The sequence below is a fragment of the Gambusia affinis genome, linkage group LG10, assembly GCF_019740435.1.
Source record: "Gambusia affinis linkage group LG10, SWU_Gaff_1.0, whole genome shotgun sequence".
NCBI classification, from domain to species: domain Eukaryota; kingdom Metazoa; phylum Chordata; class Actinopteri; order Cyprinodontiformes; family Poeciliidae; genus Gambusia; species Gambusia affinis.
In genome coordinates, this window is record NC_057877.1 from 16,887,396 (window position 1) to 16,906,192 (window position 18,797).

Sequence of the window (18,797 nt, forward strand, 5' to 3'; positions counted from 1 at the left end):
ATTTGAGTTATTGTCAGTCTCTTATTCATAAAGCTTAAACATTTTGGAGTGTTAGAGTTATTGTGACTGTCCAGGGCACACACAGATGAGTAGTTCCAAATAGCAGTTTAAATTCTGGAATCCACTCACATAAAATTGGATGTGACTTTCTAACATACTTGCTACTTTTATTTTACTGCTTTTTTAGTGTTTCAAACAACCTCAACCTAGGTGCTCTTGAACTCTTTTGATTGTTTTTGAAGCATCAAAATTGGAGCTTAACCTCTGCAGCAAACGGAGGCTGCGCTCAGAAAGATATTGCTTCTGTGTATAGCATCTCATTTCCATTTAACACCCTTAAATGAACTCAACTGTGTTTCAGATGGTAAAATTGGATGATGCATTTTTCTGAGAGCTATGGGTTCTGTTGCAATGGTCATATTAGGTTGTAGGTGTAAATGTGAAGACTTATGAAATTATAACTCAAATGTACTTTTGACTAAAAAAAATACAAAAAAAATACTAACTTTTTAGTTTCATGTAAGTTATAAAAGATATATGTGAGATATTAGATTTTGAAACATTCAAATTAATTAGACGTTGCTGATATATATAGTATTTATTTAAGTGTTTTTCCTTACTGTAAGGTTTTTAATTATACATTGATTTATTTTCACTATTTCACCTGTAATATTCCCCTTTTGCATTTTCTCCCTCCTGTTTTCTTCCTTGTTCATTTATTTACAGATGCCTTTTATATATTCCTGATGTTCTCTTATGTTTTCCTTCAGACTCCTTTTAAGAGAATCTTGATGGGCAGGCATTCAGAGTCAGCTTCTCTCCTATTGGTCAGCTTCAAAATCCAAATGTGCACTGAGATAGAGTATACAGGATATGACATTTGTCTTAACTCTTGTAGTCTATTGGTATCCTCTCTGAACGCCTCTGAAACAGGCACTCCCCCCAACTGGCCATAACTGTGTGATTCCTCTCAATGATTTGTGAACTTCTCAAAAGAACTGTGTTATGCTGAATACATACAGTATGCAACACAGGGCACATTTTTTTTAATCTCCATCCAGCTAAAAAAACACATTGGTTGCATAAAGTTTTCATTTTATAATAAAAGATAAATGAATTTTTAGATCCAACAATTTGTGATAATGTGCATCAAGCACCATTATTACACTCAGAGCTACACTCAAAGGACCTTGTGAGTTTAAACGAATTGCAGATAAAGTATCTTTTGAAAGAGCACTACAGGCTCAGTTTAAAGTCATTTACATAAATTTTAAGTTGGCAAATTAATCTTCACTAATAATGGTAGAGTGGTAATTTAAAATCAAACTTATTTCTCTCTGAAATGCATCACCCTGGGAGTTTTAAATTGCATATGTAACACACAGGTTATATATATTTATATTTCCCAAGAAAAAAATCACTTTACACCTCGACATAAAACTGTACATTAAAATTTATCTAATTGCATACAGGATATCATCGAAAAACATATTAACAGGATCTTTAGGATTTTTAGTATTATTTTTTAAAGAGTACTTCAAGCAAGCTACATGTCATCTATGTTCCTCGTACTTTTCTTGAATTAAATGTTTTCAATTAAATCCCATTTACTGTGTGCATAACTGCACGCACATGACTAGATCTGTCCTGTTTTGTTCCTCCCATCTGCAGTCAGAGCCTATTCATGTCAGAATCTGTGCCTCACTATGACACATTTCAACTCCCCTCCCTGTTTATGCCTTAAATACAGACGCCAAATTAACTCCGGCTGACATTGGTGACTTAGTTTTTAGCCTTTTTTCATGCAGTCCATTTCCAGCATGACAGATGGAGGGTATTAAGAATTAATTACAAACCGTACAATTAGTTTGCTAGTTTCAGTGTAAAAGGGATTCATTCTCATTCTTCAGTGTCAAGAGGGTCACATAATTAGCACAAGGGCTGCGTTGTTTTGTTTTGTTTACTGTCCTCTGGGTTGTTCCTAACTTAGTAGCAGGATATCCATTGATTTTTATATTTATTAGTGTTGTTAAACTGATAGATTCCTGTGAAATTAAAGTCTTCGTACACATAGATACCAGACTACACATTTGATGGTGTGTGTGCAAAGCCTCTGCCTTCTTAAAACACAGCAAAGAATCTCCATCCAGCTCAATACTGATTACTTTAGGACACTGCAACTTTTATCTGAACCTCCCACAAGCATTCTGAAACTAGGTGGGGAAAGTGGCTTCACTGCATGAGGATCTATCTTGGCAAAATAAAGAGCTATTTCATGTGTGACACTCAAACAACCTGTGGGCGTAGGCTTTTAAAAGTAGACTTTGACTCAACATTATGAAATGTAAAGACGGGGCTAGTGCCTCCATTGAATGGTGCCTGCCATCCGCTCAGCCTCCATTCTTGTGCAGTCCTTCAGTTCAAAGTAATCCACTGCACATGCTAATCACTCTGCAATTGATTGAACCCCTTTTGCTCCACCAATTTCTGTAAACCACAGAATTGATCTGAGAAAAATCAATTAACAGCTCAAGGAAGGTAAGTATGAAGGAAAATTATAGATTGCTCTGCATATAGTGTGACCAACTGAGCAAATACTGGCAGCAGGGCCATGTGCTTGTACTGAGACGCTCGGCATGAGCACATTTCAATCAGGTTTGACTAGCCTCGGGTGAACAGTGATAACCAGACAGTATGCAGTGATAAAGTTATCTTATATATATCATGAAGAAAATGCACTTACCCCTCTACATTCAGCTGTGCTGTTTTATCAGGACCTCAATGGAAATTGACAAAAGGAAGCTGTTTTATCATATTCCCATGTCCACTACAGCTGGGAATCGATGTGACAACGAATGGCTACAGGTGAAAGAAATGAGTGCACGAGAGCCGACAGAAAGTGTATCGACGCAAAAGCTCACAGAGATTCAACCTTGTCATAAGACTTTCCTCATAACTGGTTAGATTGTCGCTGACATCATAGAAACCAGGCAGCCTCCTGACTCAGCAAAATACTCGAGCCTACGGCTGGACTTCCAGAGAAATAAAACCTTGATAAGCATTAAAAAGAGTAAGGAGGAAATGGGGGCATGGGGAATTATCAGAGGGAGTTGGGGAGAGAGACGCAAATATGAAAGTGAGATTATTACACAGAGAGTGAGAGAAGAAAACGGGAATGTGGGAACTTACAACATGCTGACGCCATTTGTTTGCATCCCTGTGCATTATATTAAACCTGGAACATTAAGGAGATTTAGTGGGAGCAGCTAAAGTCATGGAGTTATTATGCTGTTGGATCTGCTGTGATTAAAAACAGTCTCAGAGCATGCTGTGTTGTACTCTTGAGATTTGGTTTCCAGAGAATATGTTGATGATTATTTATCTTCAAGATTTATAGAAAAATATCTTAAACGGGCCGGGTGGAAGAAAAAAACATTTCTGTTTCAGAAGGGGGTATAAAGAATAGTACTTGAAAGTTGACTAATTTTCTATGTAGTGAGGACAAATCCATAGATCTTACCTTTTACATACATTAATTGCCTTTCTTTAAGTATTTCAAAATATCTCCTCATCCCATATGGATACCAAGCTCCATCTTCAAAATATGCATATTTTATTACCCTGATGGGTTGTGTTCAAAGAATCACTGAAAGGTGACACAATAAAGGCTCCCACATATTATGGTCTACTTCTCTCCCCAGAGCTCCTTACATACTTGAGGTGCATGTCTGCCTGACACTTCTGTGCGGAAGTCATTTTTGTATAACCTCAAATGCATACGCTGTGTCACACAGTAAGCTGCTTGGCTGGAGACAGTGTTCACATTGAACTGTTTTGTTTTCAGCACCGAGCTCATAGATGTTGAGAATCTGTACCATCTTGTGGACAAAATGGAGTCAAACTTTGAAGAGCGTCTGAATGAAATAGAAGTTTTAAAGAACTTTGGTCCTCCTTCTCCTTTACTACCATGGCTGAATTTGTGGGAAATGAAGAAATGAAGGACGTTGCTATGCTCGACTAAGAAATCTTTTCTTTTTAAATATGTCGTCCTGCCTTTATTTTACAGTGGTCAGACAGGAAAGCGGATTTTGAAAGAAGACATGCAGCAACGGTCAACAGGCTGATACTTGAACACGTGACAGCCACGTCAAGGTGTGAGGCCTCCGCTTACTGGTTTTATGCTTTACCGCTGCACCGCTGTGCCCAACAGACAATGTATGCAGAGTACTTGTGACTCACAAATATGCACAGTACAGCAAAGTAGTTGTTAATCCGGTGTCCTGCAACTTTTAGTTATCTCTCTGCTTTAGGCACCTGTTTTAGCAGAGCTCTGTAGTACGTAGTAGAATGCAACTGCATGCTAGAAAGGCAGTTTCACCATTTAATTCACGTCTGTAAGACAAGGGATACATCTAAAAGTTGCAGGACTCTGGTCATTAAGAAAAGCAGTTTGAGACCACTGTTTTCAAATTTCTTCATTTTGTATGCCTTCCAAACTACCCCTCACATTTTTTACGTATTAGACTTGAAATCTTGGCATTTTTTGCCCTGCAGCTGTTCTCTGTAGAATTTTTTTAATCTCTCTATTTAACTTACTTTTTGTTTCTTCTTTTATTTATTGTTTTGTTAACAATAAATTCCAATGAAAATGTTTCACTCCAGAGAAAAGTTGGAGAATTAATCCTTCAGAGAAAATGATTAATTTTTCCTACAGGTTGAGGGACTGATTATGATGATTAATAAAGTTGAACGTAGTTTCAGCTTTCACACCTGCAGAAAGCATGTTCTTGAATCAAAGATGCAATGAGGTAAAAAGTCCCAGATTGTCTCTAAGGACACATTCATTTACAAAAAAACCCCCAAAAAAGTCAGAGGAGGAGGAGAGAAGGTGCATTACAACAGATGAGCTAATCAGTAGGGAAAGGATCAGTAACTGTAGAAAAGGTGGAAATGTCTCCTCAGTTAGGATCTACCCCTCTCGTTTACACTGTGCAGAGGTCTCTCAAGTGTCCAGATACCCCACAGAGGTGTTGATTAAGTCAAGCTGAAGGCCAGCGCTTGCCTGCGTTCAAGAGCCTCCAGCTCACTCAGTGAGCTATCAGGTGACCCGTCACTTGCTCAGTCTCATTCCTTTCAGATACAGATGCTGAGAGGAGCTATTCTAGCCAGCCCAAAAAAACGTTCTGCTTGGTGTTGATAACCGACAGGTAACGGGATGTGGGGAACGGGGGGAGTGGACTGTGAGGATATGACAGTGCTGGGAGGCACAAGAGGGTAAATGATCTCTGAAGGCCATCTTATTAATGGAGGCTTTTCATTACTAGCACTAATACAAATGATTGGTGGGGCTAATGAGCTCCAAGGTGTGAGTGAATGAGAACTCTGTGCAGCAGCACTCTGTGGTAATCATAACGGGAGACAGAGGTGATGAGTTTGAACATCATATTTGGTCATGATGAACACTTTGCTTGTACAAGAACAGAAGGAATAGAAAGAGAAATGGATGAATGAGCTGATGGGATGGCGAGTCAATTGTGCGCCAACTTAATATGGCAGCCTGCTACTGGCAAGAGGCAACAAGATGAATGGTGAAGGGGAAGGTTGTATTTCACTGTCAATGGGGTTGAAGTGAGGTAAGACATGGGAAATGTCTTGATCACCTTCCATGAAGTGCTCTCATGCTCCTTCTTTAAGTACTGAGCAGGCGATAAAGCTTGCCGTATCATTTCAATATTTTGCTGCTCCTTGTTGTAGATCTTAAGTGCTGCATGATATTTGTTTATACTCTCCACCAAACAGCAGCACACGGCCTAGACAAGACAACTTTTATGTGCCTTAGATACACTCCTGGTGGCTGCTGTGAACCTTGCATGTAGGGGGATTTAGCCCGAGTTACACCATGGTGTGTATAGGATCAGTTCTGGCTCAGGAACGTCTCTTGTGGCCTTCCTCTGGGAATCTGTGAGGGGAGGACTAGAGGCCACTGAATGATGGTCAAGGACATAAAACCTCTCCTCCAACTCCTGCTCACACGAGCCCTTTCTGAAGCTGCCCATGGGGGATTAGGATGATGCCTGGCTGGCTACCACGTCTGTACTGCTAAAACAAAAAAACCTGCTTAGAGGAGACAACTAACTAAATAAATAAATAAATAAATAAACTGAAACAGAAAGCAATATGGAAATGCTCCGGTGCTTATATAACCTACCAGAAACAAGTAGGCATTCTTGAAGTTAACCAAGTCAAGACAAGTCACATGTGAATACATTTTATTGCAAAAAATCTATCAATTATAATTAAATAAATGAGAAAAATGTAATTTAAAAACAGAACAAACTGTACCATTAAATACACAAAACAATATATTAATTTGATGACACCAGTAAATTCAGAGTAAACCCTGCAGGTACTCAAATAATGGACATGATTGTAAAATCATTAAAAAGACATTTTCTTTTTTTTCTAAAATTGTGCAGTCTGTCCTATTTCCATGTATGTAACTGTAAAAATAATAACTATTAGCAAAACCTAAAATGTTTTTTTTGTTGTTGTTTTTTTTTTTTTTTTTTGCAAAATTCCAGTATTCATTATGAAAACAATGTTATATAGTTATTTTTTTCTTCAATTTCAATGTTATATTATTTAAGGTTATAAGAATCTGATCAATTAATTGACATGCATGTTTCTATCATAACAGCATAAACAAAAATCCAAGTAAAATTGTTTTTAATTAAGTTGAACAGCTTTATTAAAAGTATTTATCACAGATTAAAATGTTAGTTAACAGTTTTTTTTTTTCCTAACCAACAACTAAATATTGGGGTTGACTAAGGATGAGCATTCTTTACTTATTGGTCAATATTGTCATCAGCTATACTTCCAAATAGTCAATAGCTGTATTTTCTAGCTGTATTTTTTTATCCACAAAATAAGGACTTTATTGGGCTGTAGTCAAAATAGAACATGATTTGTTAAAAAAGAAATGTATTGTTGTACAAAATTCATGTAAAAATTAAAGCAAGGCAAGGAAGCAGCACACATTTTCTTTACAAAGTAGGATTTTCCAGTGTATAACAGCATGGTGTAAGAGAAAACCTGCACTTTATGTCACTGTTGCAAATGTCTGTTTGATTCATTTTCTTTTTCAACAGTCACTGAAGTTCAGGGTCTTGGCATTTGTTGTACATATGATATGTGGGTGACAAAACTGCTGTTGACGTAGATTTGGGAGGCATCGGAGAAAGGGAACAAGGACGGGGGGATAAATGCGGCTCATGTTTCAGCAGGCTATATAAAGCTAATAGCTGCTCTCCAGATTCAGGGGAAAGAACCATTGATTGTAATTTTCAGATGACTTCAGCTAGGAAGCCTATAGTTATTTTTTTCTTCTCTTTTTTTTTCCATTTTAATTCTGTTGCAAAACAGTAATTGAAGCGTGTCGCTTTCATCTCCACTTATCTCCTCTGCTGCTCTCCCTTTGGAGTGCTGCTTCTCCTCCCTGCATTGGTGCTTTGTGACGCTGTTGGTTTCTCTGTGATGTATTGTCTGGGATTCTGGTGCGTTATTGTAACTTGGTGTTGATGTACATGGCAATTAAATTCTAACTCCAAAGAAGCAGAGCCCACTCCCACTCACTCTTTTTCGTGTTGTTTTCTTTTTTTTCTTCTTCTTCTTCTTCTTTCTCCTCTTGTGTCCGCCAGACACCGGTGCGCCAGCTCCATTCTTGAACCCCTTTCAATCAATGTCTAATTTTTCCCAGTTCTGTCTCTTTTGATGAATCCTTCCGCTGCTTCTATCTCCCTTTATTTCTTTCTCAGTTTCTGTGGGTCTGTCTCCTTACCTTCATGTTAATGAGAAGAGTGAAGGCATAGCAGGCAGTTCCTGGTTTGGGAGTTAATTAAAGTGGCAAGTTGCAGCCCACACAGTCAAAACAAAAGGAGGCTCCTGCTCTTTCCAGTGACATCGGGAGATATTAAACACCTCGAAACTTAAATGCTGTGTGGGGGCAGCTGCACCAGCATCACCTACCTCTTCCTCTCCTGAAGCACTGAGGGGTTTATTGTTACGCTCTCCAGGCCTGTCACTGCAAACCAAACCAGTGAACCAGTAATTACTTACCAAGCGTCTTAAACTGCTGCATGAAAAGCGGAGATATGAAAGGGAATCCTGCAACCGGAAAACTGCACTGACACTGATCAGATAAGAAATCAAAGTAGAGAAATAGTGAAATCTGCCTCGCTTTTTTTTTTTTTTTCACCCCCACCATGCCACCTGAGGTGCACACAAGCACACGGAAACAGACGTTAACAGATTTGTTCGAGCACGGGCAGCTCTGTGCAAGCGCACTCGAGCTCGAGGTACGGCGGGTCGGCCGAGCAGGACGGGAGCTGTTGCCATGGTTACCGTTCCTCGGCTCACTCTCGCAGCCCGGGAAAACTGTGTCATTATCCTGTACTCTGGACAGGAGGAGAGAGAAGGGATACAAAGAGAGAGGATGGGGAAAGAAAGGGGAGACAAAGATAAAAAGGCAGAGAGGAAAGAGGGGCAGCCATGCATCCCACTAAATCATCAAAATTTGCACCCTTATGTGGTCCTGTATTCATTTCCATCTGCCAAGCATGCCATGTTATCAACGTAAAAAGGTAAACAACTTCAGTGCTGACAAATAATGCTTGAAAATGTCAGGTAAAAGCAGAGCAATGTCAGATGATAATGGGATCTGCTTTATAGGGGTTTTTTTGTTGTGTTTTTTACCTCTGAACACTGTTTTCAGCAGGCTATTGTGTTGGTGACAAAATCAATCTCTTAATCATCCTGTTTATTTTGATACTGTAACAGACATTTTCTGCCCTAATAACAACCCACACAAGTTAAATAAAAACATGCTTCACAGTAGCCATTGTTCAGTGGGATAACAATCTTCGTCTGAAGAGAAACAACCGCGAGTCATTTTCTGACCTCACAAACACAAAGAGACGAACTATCTGCCCAGGATCTCTTGTGTTTGCCTGCGCTGTTCGAGCGCAAGCGCGTGTTAAGTTATTTTGCTGTTTGTGCCACACATAGTCTACTTCAGAGGAGTTACTGTACATTGTGAACTAATTACCTGGCAGTGTAAATAGAGGCGCCCTGCTGATATGGGCTGTTCGCCACATGATTTCCCTTGGTACAGCAGAGCCTGTTTGCGCCGCCTTGCTGTGCTCCGTGTGCAGGCATGCATGTGACCTGTACACGCAGGTATATGTGCGCATTGATGGAGAGTGTTCTTTGTAACCCGCGAGGTGGGGTTTATTGAGCCGCAGGCTAAAAGAGTGTATTTGTGATGGAGGGGCTTTGAGGGGAGAAGGGGCATAGGGGCAGCCGAGTAGCCCCTCCAAATGAAAAGCTGCCCTCTACTTCTCTGTCCACCACACGTAGCTCCCCTGAGAGACCTGTTCATATTACCGTGGCTGTCCGCTGGTCAGAGAAACACAAACAGCACAAAACAAAAGCCTCCTTCTGTAGCAGTGAGAGAAAGGAACTTGTGTTGCCCTCATTTATCCTTCTCTCCTCTGATGGGGTCTGTTGGCCAGCAATATGAGGGGAAGGAAAAGGGGGAATATGTGTTTGACTCACAACTGAAAACAGATGAGATGGAAGGAAAGTCAGTTTGACACGTTTCCAATTACTTCTGCCTACTTCATCTCAAGTCGGGTTAAAACGAGGTGTCACATTTTAACAACAGTCGTAGCAGCTGGAAAGTAGTGTAAGCATTTTGTCCGCTTGATGAGGGAATTTCTCCCATATTAAAAGTGTCTGATCTCTGTTTATATATATATATATATATATATATATATATATATATATATATATATATATATATATGAAATATATATATATATATATATATATATATATATATATATATATATATATATATATATAAGCAAACTCATAATATTTTTAAAGAACATTAGAGGAACAGCCTTACCAGTGTTAGAATCATTATTATTTATATTAGCAGCAGATACCACTGTGTTTTTGCTATTTTTTTAAGAAGAAATGATTGCATCATTGGCATTTTAAACTTGCTTTACAGTCTTATTTTAATCATTAGGATAATTAGCACATTTAGCATTGCAAAACCCTGATCTCTATCTGTATGTTCTACAGTAAAGGTTAGCGACTTTAACGATCCAAAGAACCAACTTTACCCTTGCTGTTGCTAAGTAAAGTTGAAGAGCCCCAACAACATCCTTGATCACTGTAAGAAATATATATAATTCATCCAGTTTTATAAATAAACTACAGTAAACGAAAACAAAGAAAATTCATACTTGTTGATACAGGGAAGAAATGCATTTTCTTGAGTAAAGCAGTTGAGTCCCTGAATGGAGGTAACAAATAGGTAGCAAATAGAAAATAGAACATTAAAGCATATGCGATAATGACTGAACTAAAGTATTCCTTGTTCTACTAATGCCATTCAATAGACAACAGCATAAGTAGATATTATAGAAAACAGATAAAATGACTGTCTTTAATCAGCCTTTATATTTGAAACCAGCAACTTCTATATTATTTTTATTATGATTATTATTTTACTAAAGTCAAGCTCCATCATGAAGGGTCTACAGGGATGCCTCATCATCTCGCTTGACTATGAGATTCCTAAAACACTCCTATTATTTTTAAATCCTGCATGTTCTAAGACTGACAAAAATCAAGAGCTCAAAACAATAAAATTACCAAATGTTATTTGCAAAAATTCTGGCTCTTTCTCTCACTCTGAATGAACAACAGACATGTTTGAAAAGCAGACTCTTTTTAAATAGGTTCTTGTATCTATGTGGTTCCCCTGACTTGATTTTTAAAATCTCCAGTAACTGACTCAACATCAAAGAAAGTAGTTCACTGTATGAACTCAAACATTTTTCCTCACTCAGTGATGGATCTTTTTCTATTTCTATCCACATCTGAAAAAGTATAAAACCAGATTCTTGACTTTTTCGGATCTTTAAGGACTCTTTGGGAAACCTTCAAGTGGGATAATCTGAAAATGATGAATAAGAATGATGAACTATCTTCACTCACACAGCAGCAGCAGCTCTGTTTATAATGTGTCACAGAATGTAACATTTCATCTTGGTGGACAAGCATCATTGTAACATTGGGGACACATTCAGGAATACCAGAGAAAGCAAGAACATAGTGATTTTTAAAGAAAATTTTACATTTAATTGACATCTATGATGACAAATATAGACTGAATTCCTACTCCACTTTCAATACAGCAATACTTAAAACACTGTTTTCAGTGGATCACACAACCAAGTCACATCTAATTGGGTAAGAAACTGTGAGAGGTCTACATTCAGAAAATGTCTGTTTCATCCAGAGTGGATGGTGTTATTGCAACCACTCTACACCTTGTGAACATGTGGATACTGACTGCTATGCTTGAGTGCAAATATGTGAGTCTTTCAATAATTTAAACTCAAATCCTCTAAAACAGGAGTGCCAAACTCATTTTCATTTCAGTCCACATTAAGATCATGGATGTCCTCAAAGGGTCTGTTGTGGTATAATGCATACATAAAACTACCAACTAACAAACTTAAAATGTTATAGCTTTCTCTGCATTCGATTTGTTATTAAATATTTAACATATTTTCCATTTGATGTAATGTGACCCTATACAACTGAAAACTGATTTGATTTGACCGATAAAGTAATATTTAAGTACACAACCATTTAGAGAACTACAGTCTCTAATAGTCGACCGTCTAATCGAGCTAGAGAACCATAGTCCTATTTCTTTGGTTCTCTAGCTCAGAGGGCCACAGAAATAGAAATTAGTTATGGTGGGCTGGATATGACCCACAGGTCTTGAGTTTGACATGTGCTCTAAAATATCTATCAGTAACAAGCTGATTTGCAAAATGCATGGAAAGACACACACATATATATATATATACATATAGATATATATCGATATATATATAGCTATATATCTTGATCATGGAAAAGTCAAGCTGGCCAATATCTATAGTTTCCTTTTATGCTGTCTATTCTGATAAATCAAAATGTACCCTGGTTAAAGTAAATGTGCTAGAATGCTACAAAAATATTTTGACCCTGAGAATGTCATCAGGACAAAATGTCCTGTCCAGTCAATTAAGCTGTCAGTCATTCCTCAGCTAAATATGTCAGAGACAGTAAGAAAAATGGTCCAGTCAGGTTCCATAATCATGTGAAAATGTCTTGGTGACTTTCACACAATAATACAAAATGCAGTTAATGAATAAACACATGCTTCCAACCACTTTTATTCAATAAACAACAAAAGTCTCCCTTTTATTCTGTCATTTTTTCAAATCCCATTAAAAATCTTACCTAAAGGTTTTTGCTATATTTATACATTACAGTTCAGAGGCTGATTTTCATTGCTTTGGATTTTTTTTTTGTGTGTGCAATATTAGTTATTATGAGTTTATTTTTGTTCAGTTTTCAGAGTAAACTGTCTTTAGCTTGGGTCTGCAAACAGCTAAAGCATTAAAACATTGATTGCACAGAAAGGTATAAGTATTAAACTCACCTTCAGTCCTGTGAATAACTCTGTAACGTTCCTCTCACAAACCAGCTCAAATCAGTGGTGGTGGTGGTTCTGTAAATTGCCACTCTTGCTATTCTCATTTGTAAGCTTCAAACCAAGCCTGCTGTGGATTTGGAAATAACGGGTGTGGAAGAGTGAAAGTGCAATCAAAACTAATCAGAGCTTCTCTTGTTTCCTGCCCACAGCACCCAACACTGCACCCTATGGGAGCACAGGAAGCGCCCATGTCCCGCTGGCCTGTCGATACCTGGTCCTGGCTCTCTCCTCCTTCATCAGTGTGTACTAGCAGAGGCCGGCGCAGACACAGTGACTGTCCAGAGCATTTATGAATCCTTTTTTTGACATTGCTGATGGCTGAAATCCAATCTGGCACTGTTTGTTAGAAAGCTGAGGTGGGGAAATAATCAGCTTCTTTTTTTTTGTGGGGGAAATATATTTTTTATTTTATTTTATTTTATTTTATTTGCTTTTTGGTGAAAATTCTGTCATGTAAATGCTATGATGTTATTTTTTATTGTTATTCTAATTTTCTCTTCTCTTATTTTATTTTCTGATTAACTGACCATGTTGTGAATTAGTGCTCACGCCCACCTCCAGTCTTATGAACAGCCTCTCAAACGAGTTACTTTCATGCTTTTTTTTTTCTCCTGTGAGGCGATGGCGCAAACTTTTCCATTCATTTTTTTGTACATGGTTCAAAAGAAGCAATTGTGCCAAGTCTCTGAAAACACAGATTACCATACCAATGTTGTATTGAATGTATTATGGGCTGTTGAACAAAGGAAAGACATTTAGATTCCTAACAATAACAGTTTTGATTATAGAGTGAGCTTAAAAAATACAGGGGGAAAAAAAGAGGAAAAAAACAAAGAACAAAAAAGGCAGGTTTTTTTTTTTTTTTTTTTTTTTTTTTCGGCACCCGTGTTGCCATGATTACTCAGTAGGTGGATAAACAGTGTTGAAGGTGTGCTTTGTTGTATTTTGGAAATGGGTCCGTCATTTACCATGCCTGCCTAGCAGCTTTGATCAGGCAGCAGTCAAAGTAGCAACATATCGTATCTTTATATTTTAATATAGTATAGGCTTTTGTTTGAACGTGGGACCAGCTTCGCTCATCCAACCAGGAGCATTAACATGAACCATGACTTTGTACAGTATGAATGGAGGAACATCGCTGCGCTTTTGTTTACATTTTTCTCAACAGACAGTACTACAGCCTATTCGTCATGCTTGTTCTGATTGCTCCAGCAGTTTGCTTCAGTTAGGAGGAAAACGCAGAGCTCAAGCTGAACTGTTTAAAAGATTGCAGTTCTTTAAAAGAAGTATCTTTCTGCAGGTGACAGAGCAGAGACATTTGTTGTTGTTTTTTTACCTTGGTTCTTTCTAGCTGAAATCACACAGCAGCAACATACTGTTTTTTGGCTGCAGGTTTTACCAAAAATATTTGGATAACCAAATCAGAAAAAAAAAAAAAAAAAAACTCTGCAGCACAATACCCTCCATCAGCCCCCCCAACAAAAAGTAATCTGAGACTCTGAACACTTTTCCCCTCACACCACAAGGGTGAACAGAGACAATCAGTCTCTATTAGAGTTTAAACCCAATTAAATAATGGAGCAGATTTTCCATTTCCTTTTTAGGAAAGCTTGTAAGAGCACCATCCTCATTCCTAAGTACAATGCCTTGCAAGAGTATCAAAACCCACTTTTGTATTTTTACACTTGTTCATATAATAACCACAAACTTGAGTGTATTTATGCTGTTTCAATACATTAAAACCAACACATGATAAACAAAGACAAAGTAGTGCAGAACTATGATGTGAAAGTTAATGATTTGGTTTTCAGAATTAAAACTAAAACAATTGCAACATTTTGGAGCCCTACGAGCTTTCATCTACAGACAGAAATATTTACATGTTCTTTCGTACAAAGTTATTACAGAACTGTGCAGGTTCCCTGTCCCTGTTGAAGAATAGCCTCCTCACAGCAAGATGCTTCCACAACCATCGTTTTTTTATAGTGGACACAGTGTGTTCATTTTGCATGTAGCCCATTACTTTCTCTTCGTTCTCACCTCATGTTTTTGCCTTCTTCTGGTCTCCCTTAAATGCCAAACAGGAGAGGTTCATTAATTTGTCCTTGAATACTTCAGTAACCTTGTTAGTCTTCAATAGAGGGCCAATTTGTTGAATTCAAGACATAGTTGTCCTGTCAAAAGATTTTCTATGTGGAGCTGTGGATCTTTGCAGCTCCTCCATTGTTGCCACGGGCTCTTGCCCGCTTGTCTCTTTAGGTCCTGGAACATTTGCCATTGTGCTATATTTTACCATTCTCAGACGAGATTTGAATTGTGCTTTGTTATATAACCTAGCTCTGCTTTAAACTTACCCAGAATGTTCTCCCTGATCTGTATGATATGTTACTTAGTCTTCATGATGCAGTTTGTTCACTGATTATCTCTAACAAATGTCTGAGGCCTTTACAGAGCTGCTGGATTTTTACTGAGGTTAAATGCTTTCAAAGGCGAACATTTGAAAGCATTTAGCTGCTTTGAAATTTATTTTACTATCAGAGTGAAAGGAGCTACGTGCCACACTTTTGAGATTTGATATTTCACTTGTTATAAACCATGTATCATTTTACTTCTGCTTCATAATTATGCGCTACTTTGTGTTAATTCCTCTCATGAAATTCCAATAGAACACATTTAGGTTTGTGGTTTTTAAGTGGAAAAAAATTGAAAATGGCTATTTTTGGAAGGCATTGTACTCTCAGCCCCATCACTAAATCAGATACTGAAATGCCTTAATATACCCATATACATACATTTACCTTTCCTCCTAAAAGACACTTCCAGAAGCTCTCACCAAGGTTCTCCTCCTCCCTGATGATGGAATATTCAGTAACGATCACTCAACTTGTCTTTGAGTATAAGGAATTATGCTGGGGATAATTACAGCCCTCACAAATATTTATTTATTTTTATTTTATTTTTTTTTATGAATCAGATTCTTCAGATACAGATGCTGCATTTTTGGTTGAGGTTAAAATGTTTGTGTGGTTGTTTGAATTTAAAATGTGTTACATTTTATCCAACAATTGAGGGACTTACCCATCAGGTTCACAGAGTATTTTCAGAGGTGACTGAAAATCTGTAGAACAATAGCCATCGCGGTTAAAAGACTTAAAGCACAAACACTGTCATTATTTACATGGTGGTATTTTGGTTACTTGTTTTCTTTTTGTACCGAAATTATTTTCAGTTTGTTTTACCAATAAATTTATTGCACCATAGGATTTTGTTTAAATGTTAAAGTATAATGGAAATGGTTCAGACGTATATTTATTCTCTTCCTTTATTAAAATGATGTATAAACACTACGTTTTGAAACATGTAAAACTGGATATGTGACATTTATTTGAATGAGACACAGTATGGCATAGTTTCTAATGTCGTCAGATTTCTTTAGATGCCATGACTGCTGTTGATTTAGGTATGTTTAAAAAGAACAATGTTTGCAATTAAATTTACCTACTTTTTGAAACAGAGGGTGTGAACCAGTATATCAGTATTATAGAACAGAATCAATGTGTGTATATTTGGAGAAAATAGGTACCTTTTGATCTGTAGAGCCAGTGTGTAGTCCTAGTTTTCACACACTCGCGTGTTTGACGATGTGCAGAGAGTATGGTTGTGCTGCATGTTCAAAATTAACCCGTGTTTTTAAAAGGTGGCCATTTTACAGACCTTCACACTTTCTAATGAATGGAAGAAGTTTTTATTTTGTTCTTCTACAAAATCTTGTTTCATAAACCTGGTCTGAAAATACATACCTCTACAGATCACCAGGCTGTTTGTATATGATTTTATTTTACTTTTTTCAATCAACTTGCTCTTGAGTTATAATGATAATGATTGTTGTGGCACATTGTGGTGACAGTCTGGAGTTATGCTGGTTGCTTGTTGGAGCATTTAAGACCATGCTAGTATTCCATTTGAAATGTACTGGATGTTGACTATTATTTTTTGAATATGGTATTAACAAGTCCCTTTTACCGAATCCATATAATTTGCAATAAAAGTCTTCATGTTACAATGTAAACCCACATCTGAGTTAATGAGCAGTAAAAGGCAGTTTTCATAGGTGATGCCAAATAAATGATAGTGAGACAGCATCCCTGTTGCTAATTTGACCCCATGAGAACAGAATCAAAACACCTGCTTATGTTTTAGCTTTTTTTTTTTTTTTACTTTCAGCATTTGGCATGACGGTAAAAAATGACTTCACTCATCAACATTCAGATATCTGATAGGAAATCTCACAAAACCTCTCAAGACCAAACTTGACCTTAGAGTAAACAAGCATGGCCGACGGGGAAGAAACAATTGTGGACTGCAATTAGCCAAGAATGATGGAAGAAGTTGTCTCCAACATCCATTAGACCTTTTTTTGTCTTCTATTTAGAATCCCCTCCATGTTTCAATCACCTCACTTTCTGCTTGGCTACACATCACATTCATCAGGCAGCGTTCTCATTTGCCCTCGGGGAACATCACACACATACTGCAGTATGGAGCCTAGACAATCCGACATGTTGAATATACTTAAGATCTTAAGAGCCATCCCAATAATTGGGACGTCCTTAAGATTGTCAGAAGGGGAAAATTGGAAAAAGTCGACATAAAAATATTGTTTTGTGAACTAGGCATAACACAATAACAACTGGCTGAGAGTTATCTCACTCACAAGGAGAAATTGCTAGCAAAAATAAATCCATTTGGACTTGGCTAGAAGTCACAAAATCATGCACTGGTTATTTGTCACAGTAACTGAGAAACACAGAAAGGGGTTCAGATCAGGAACTCGGAGAAGGGGATACTAGCTGAACTTCATCAAACATGATATTCTAATGAGCTAAATGCAGGAAGCAAAATTAAGAAATTAAGACAACTCACTGGGAATGAAGTAATTCAAAAGATTTGGTTGACAAATAGAAGCTGGACTTCCTGTAGCTGCAATGCTAACGTTTTCTTCACCTTTATAGTGCTTTGCAAAAGTAAAGTATTTCATATTTTGTCCTAATAAATCCTCAAACTTCATATGATAGACCACCAGAAAGTAGTGAGAAACTGAAGTAAAACAAACCTACAGCTTCATCCATGACCTGTCTGCTGTGTTCCTTGATGCTGTTGCTCACTAATGTTGTCTAACAAACCTCTGAGACCTTCACAGAACAGCTGGATTTACACAGCAACCATTTTACACCCAGACAGACTCTTATTTACTAAGAAGTGACCTCATCAGGTAATTGGTTAAACTGGATTTTATTTAGAGTTTTCCAAAGCAAAAGAGACTAGATCCAAACGTAACCCTCAGATTTTATTTTATTTTATTTTTTTTATTTAAACATGCTAATGTTTCCTCTACTTCATAAATATGCTTTGTCTATCATAAAAAAAATCCCAATTATAAAACATTTTAGTTTCAGTTTAGTAAAACTTGGTAACGACAATTCAGCTCCAATATTTGGCTGTATTTAAAGCATCTTTTGAACTTCTTAGTCTGCATTATAAATCTTAATATAATCATGTCTGATGCTGAGTGGTTCAATATTATTGTTAAAATCAAAATATTTTCATGAGGTAAACTAAGTGAAAAAATTTATGACATTTCAACTTGAAAACAACAAGTGAAACCTGCAGGGTGAAACCGAGCAGAGGTGGCAGCATCTCTGGTTTTAAGATATTAACAATTTACTTGTTTTCTTGTAGTTTCATGAGACCTCCAAGAAAAAGCAATGAGAAAAATCTAAACTGTAATCTGAGTACATTCAGTTAGTGGAAATATTTTGGGGCAGATTTATACTTATTAAAGCCTTGTATTTTAAAGATATTTAAAGGGTTACCAACAATAGTGCTAATTATTTGCTAATTTAGATTTTGTCTTACTCAAATGTTGTGAAAGTGCTCAAACTGAAGGCTGACTTTTTCTGTCCAAATTGTTTCTCCAATTAAGAGTTAATTTATTTTAAGGATTTTTTTATTTACTCATTTTTATCTTTGAAAGTGTATTCACTTAGTTCCTGAGTCACATTGTCTTCAATAAAAGTTCCACATTATGGCAACGAGTAACATCTCACTACCACCATGTAATTGTGTACCTTATGTTTTTGGGGGGGTTTCCTCTTGAGATTAGTTT

At 37.2% G+C, this 18,797-nt stretch overlaps 1 protein-coding gene across 2 annotated transcripts in view; it reads left to right on the forward strand.

Moving 5' to 3' along the window:
* negr1 (neuronal growth regulator 1) overlaps positions 1 to 16,691 on the forward strand; it is a 168,476-nt gene extending 151,785 nt beyond the window's left edge. For both annotated transcript variants that reach the window (XM_044129575.1, XM_044129576.1), the window contains one exon: positions 12,781 to 16,691. In XM_044129575.1, coding sequence (XP_043985510.1) covers positions 12,781 to 12,881 — 101 coding nt within the window. In that variant the 3' untranslated portion in view covers positions 12,882 to 16,691. The remainder of the gene's footprint in view (positions 1 to 12,780) is intronic.
* The last annotated feature ends 2,106 nt before the right edge of the window (positions 16,692 to 18,797 follow it).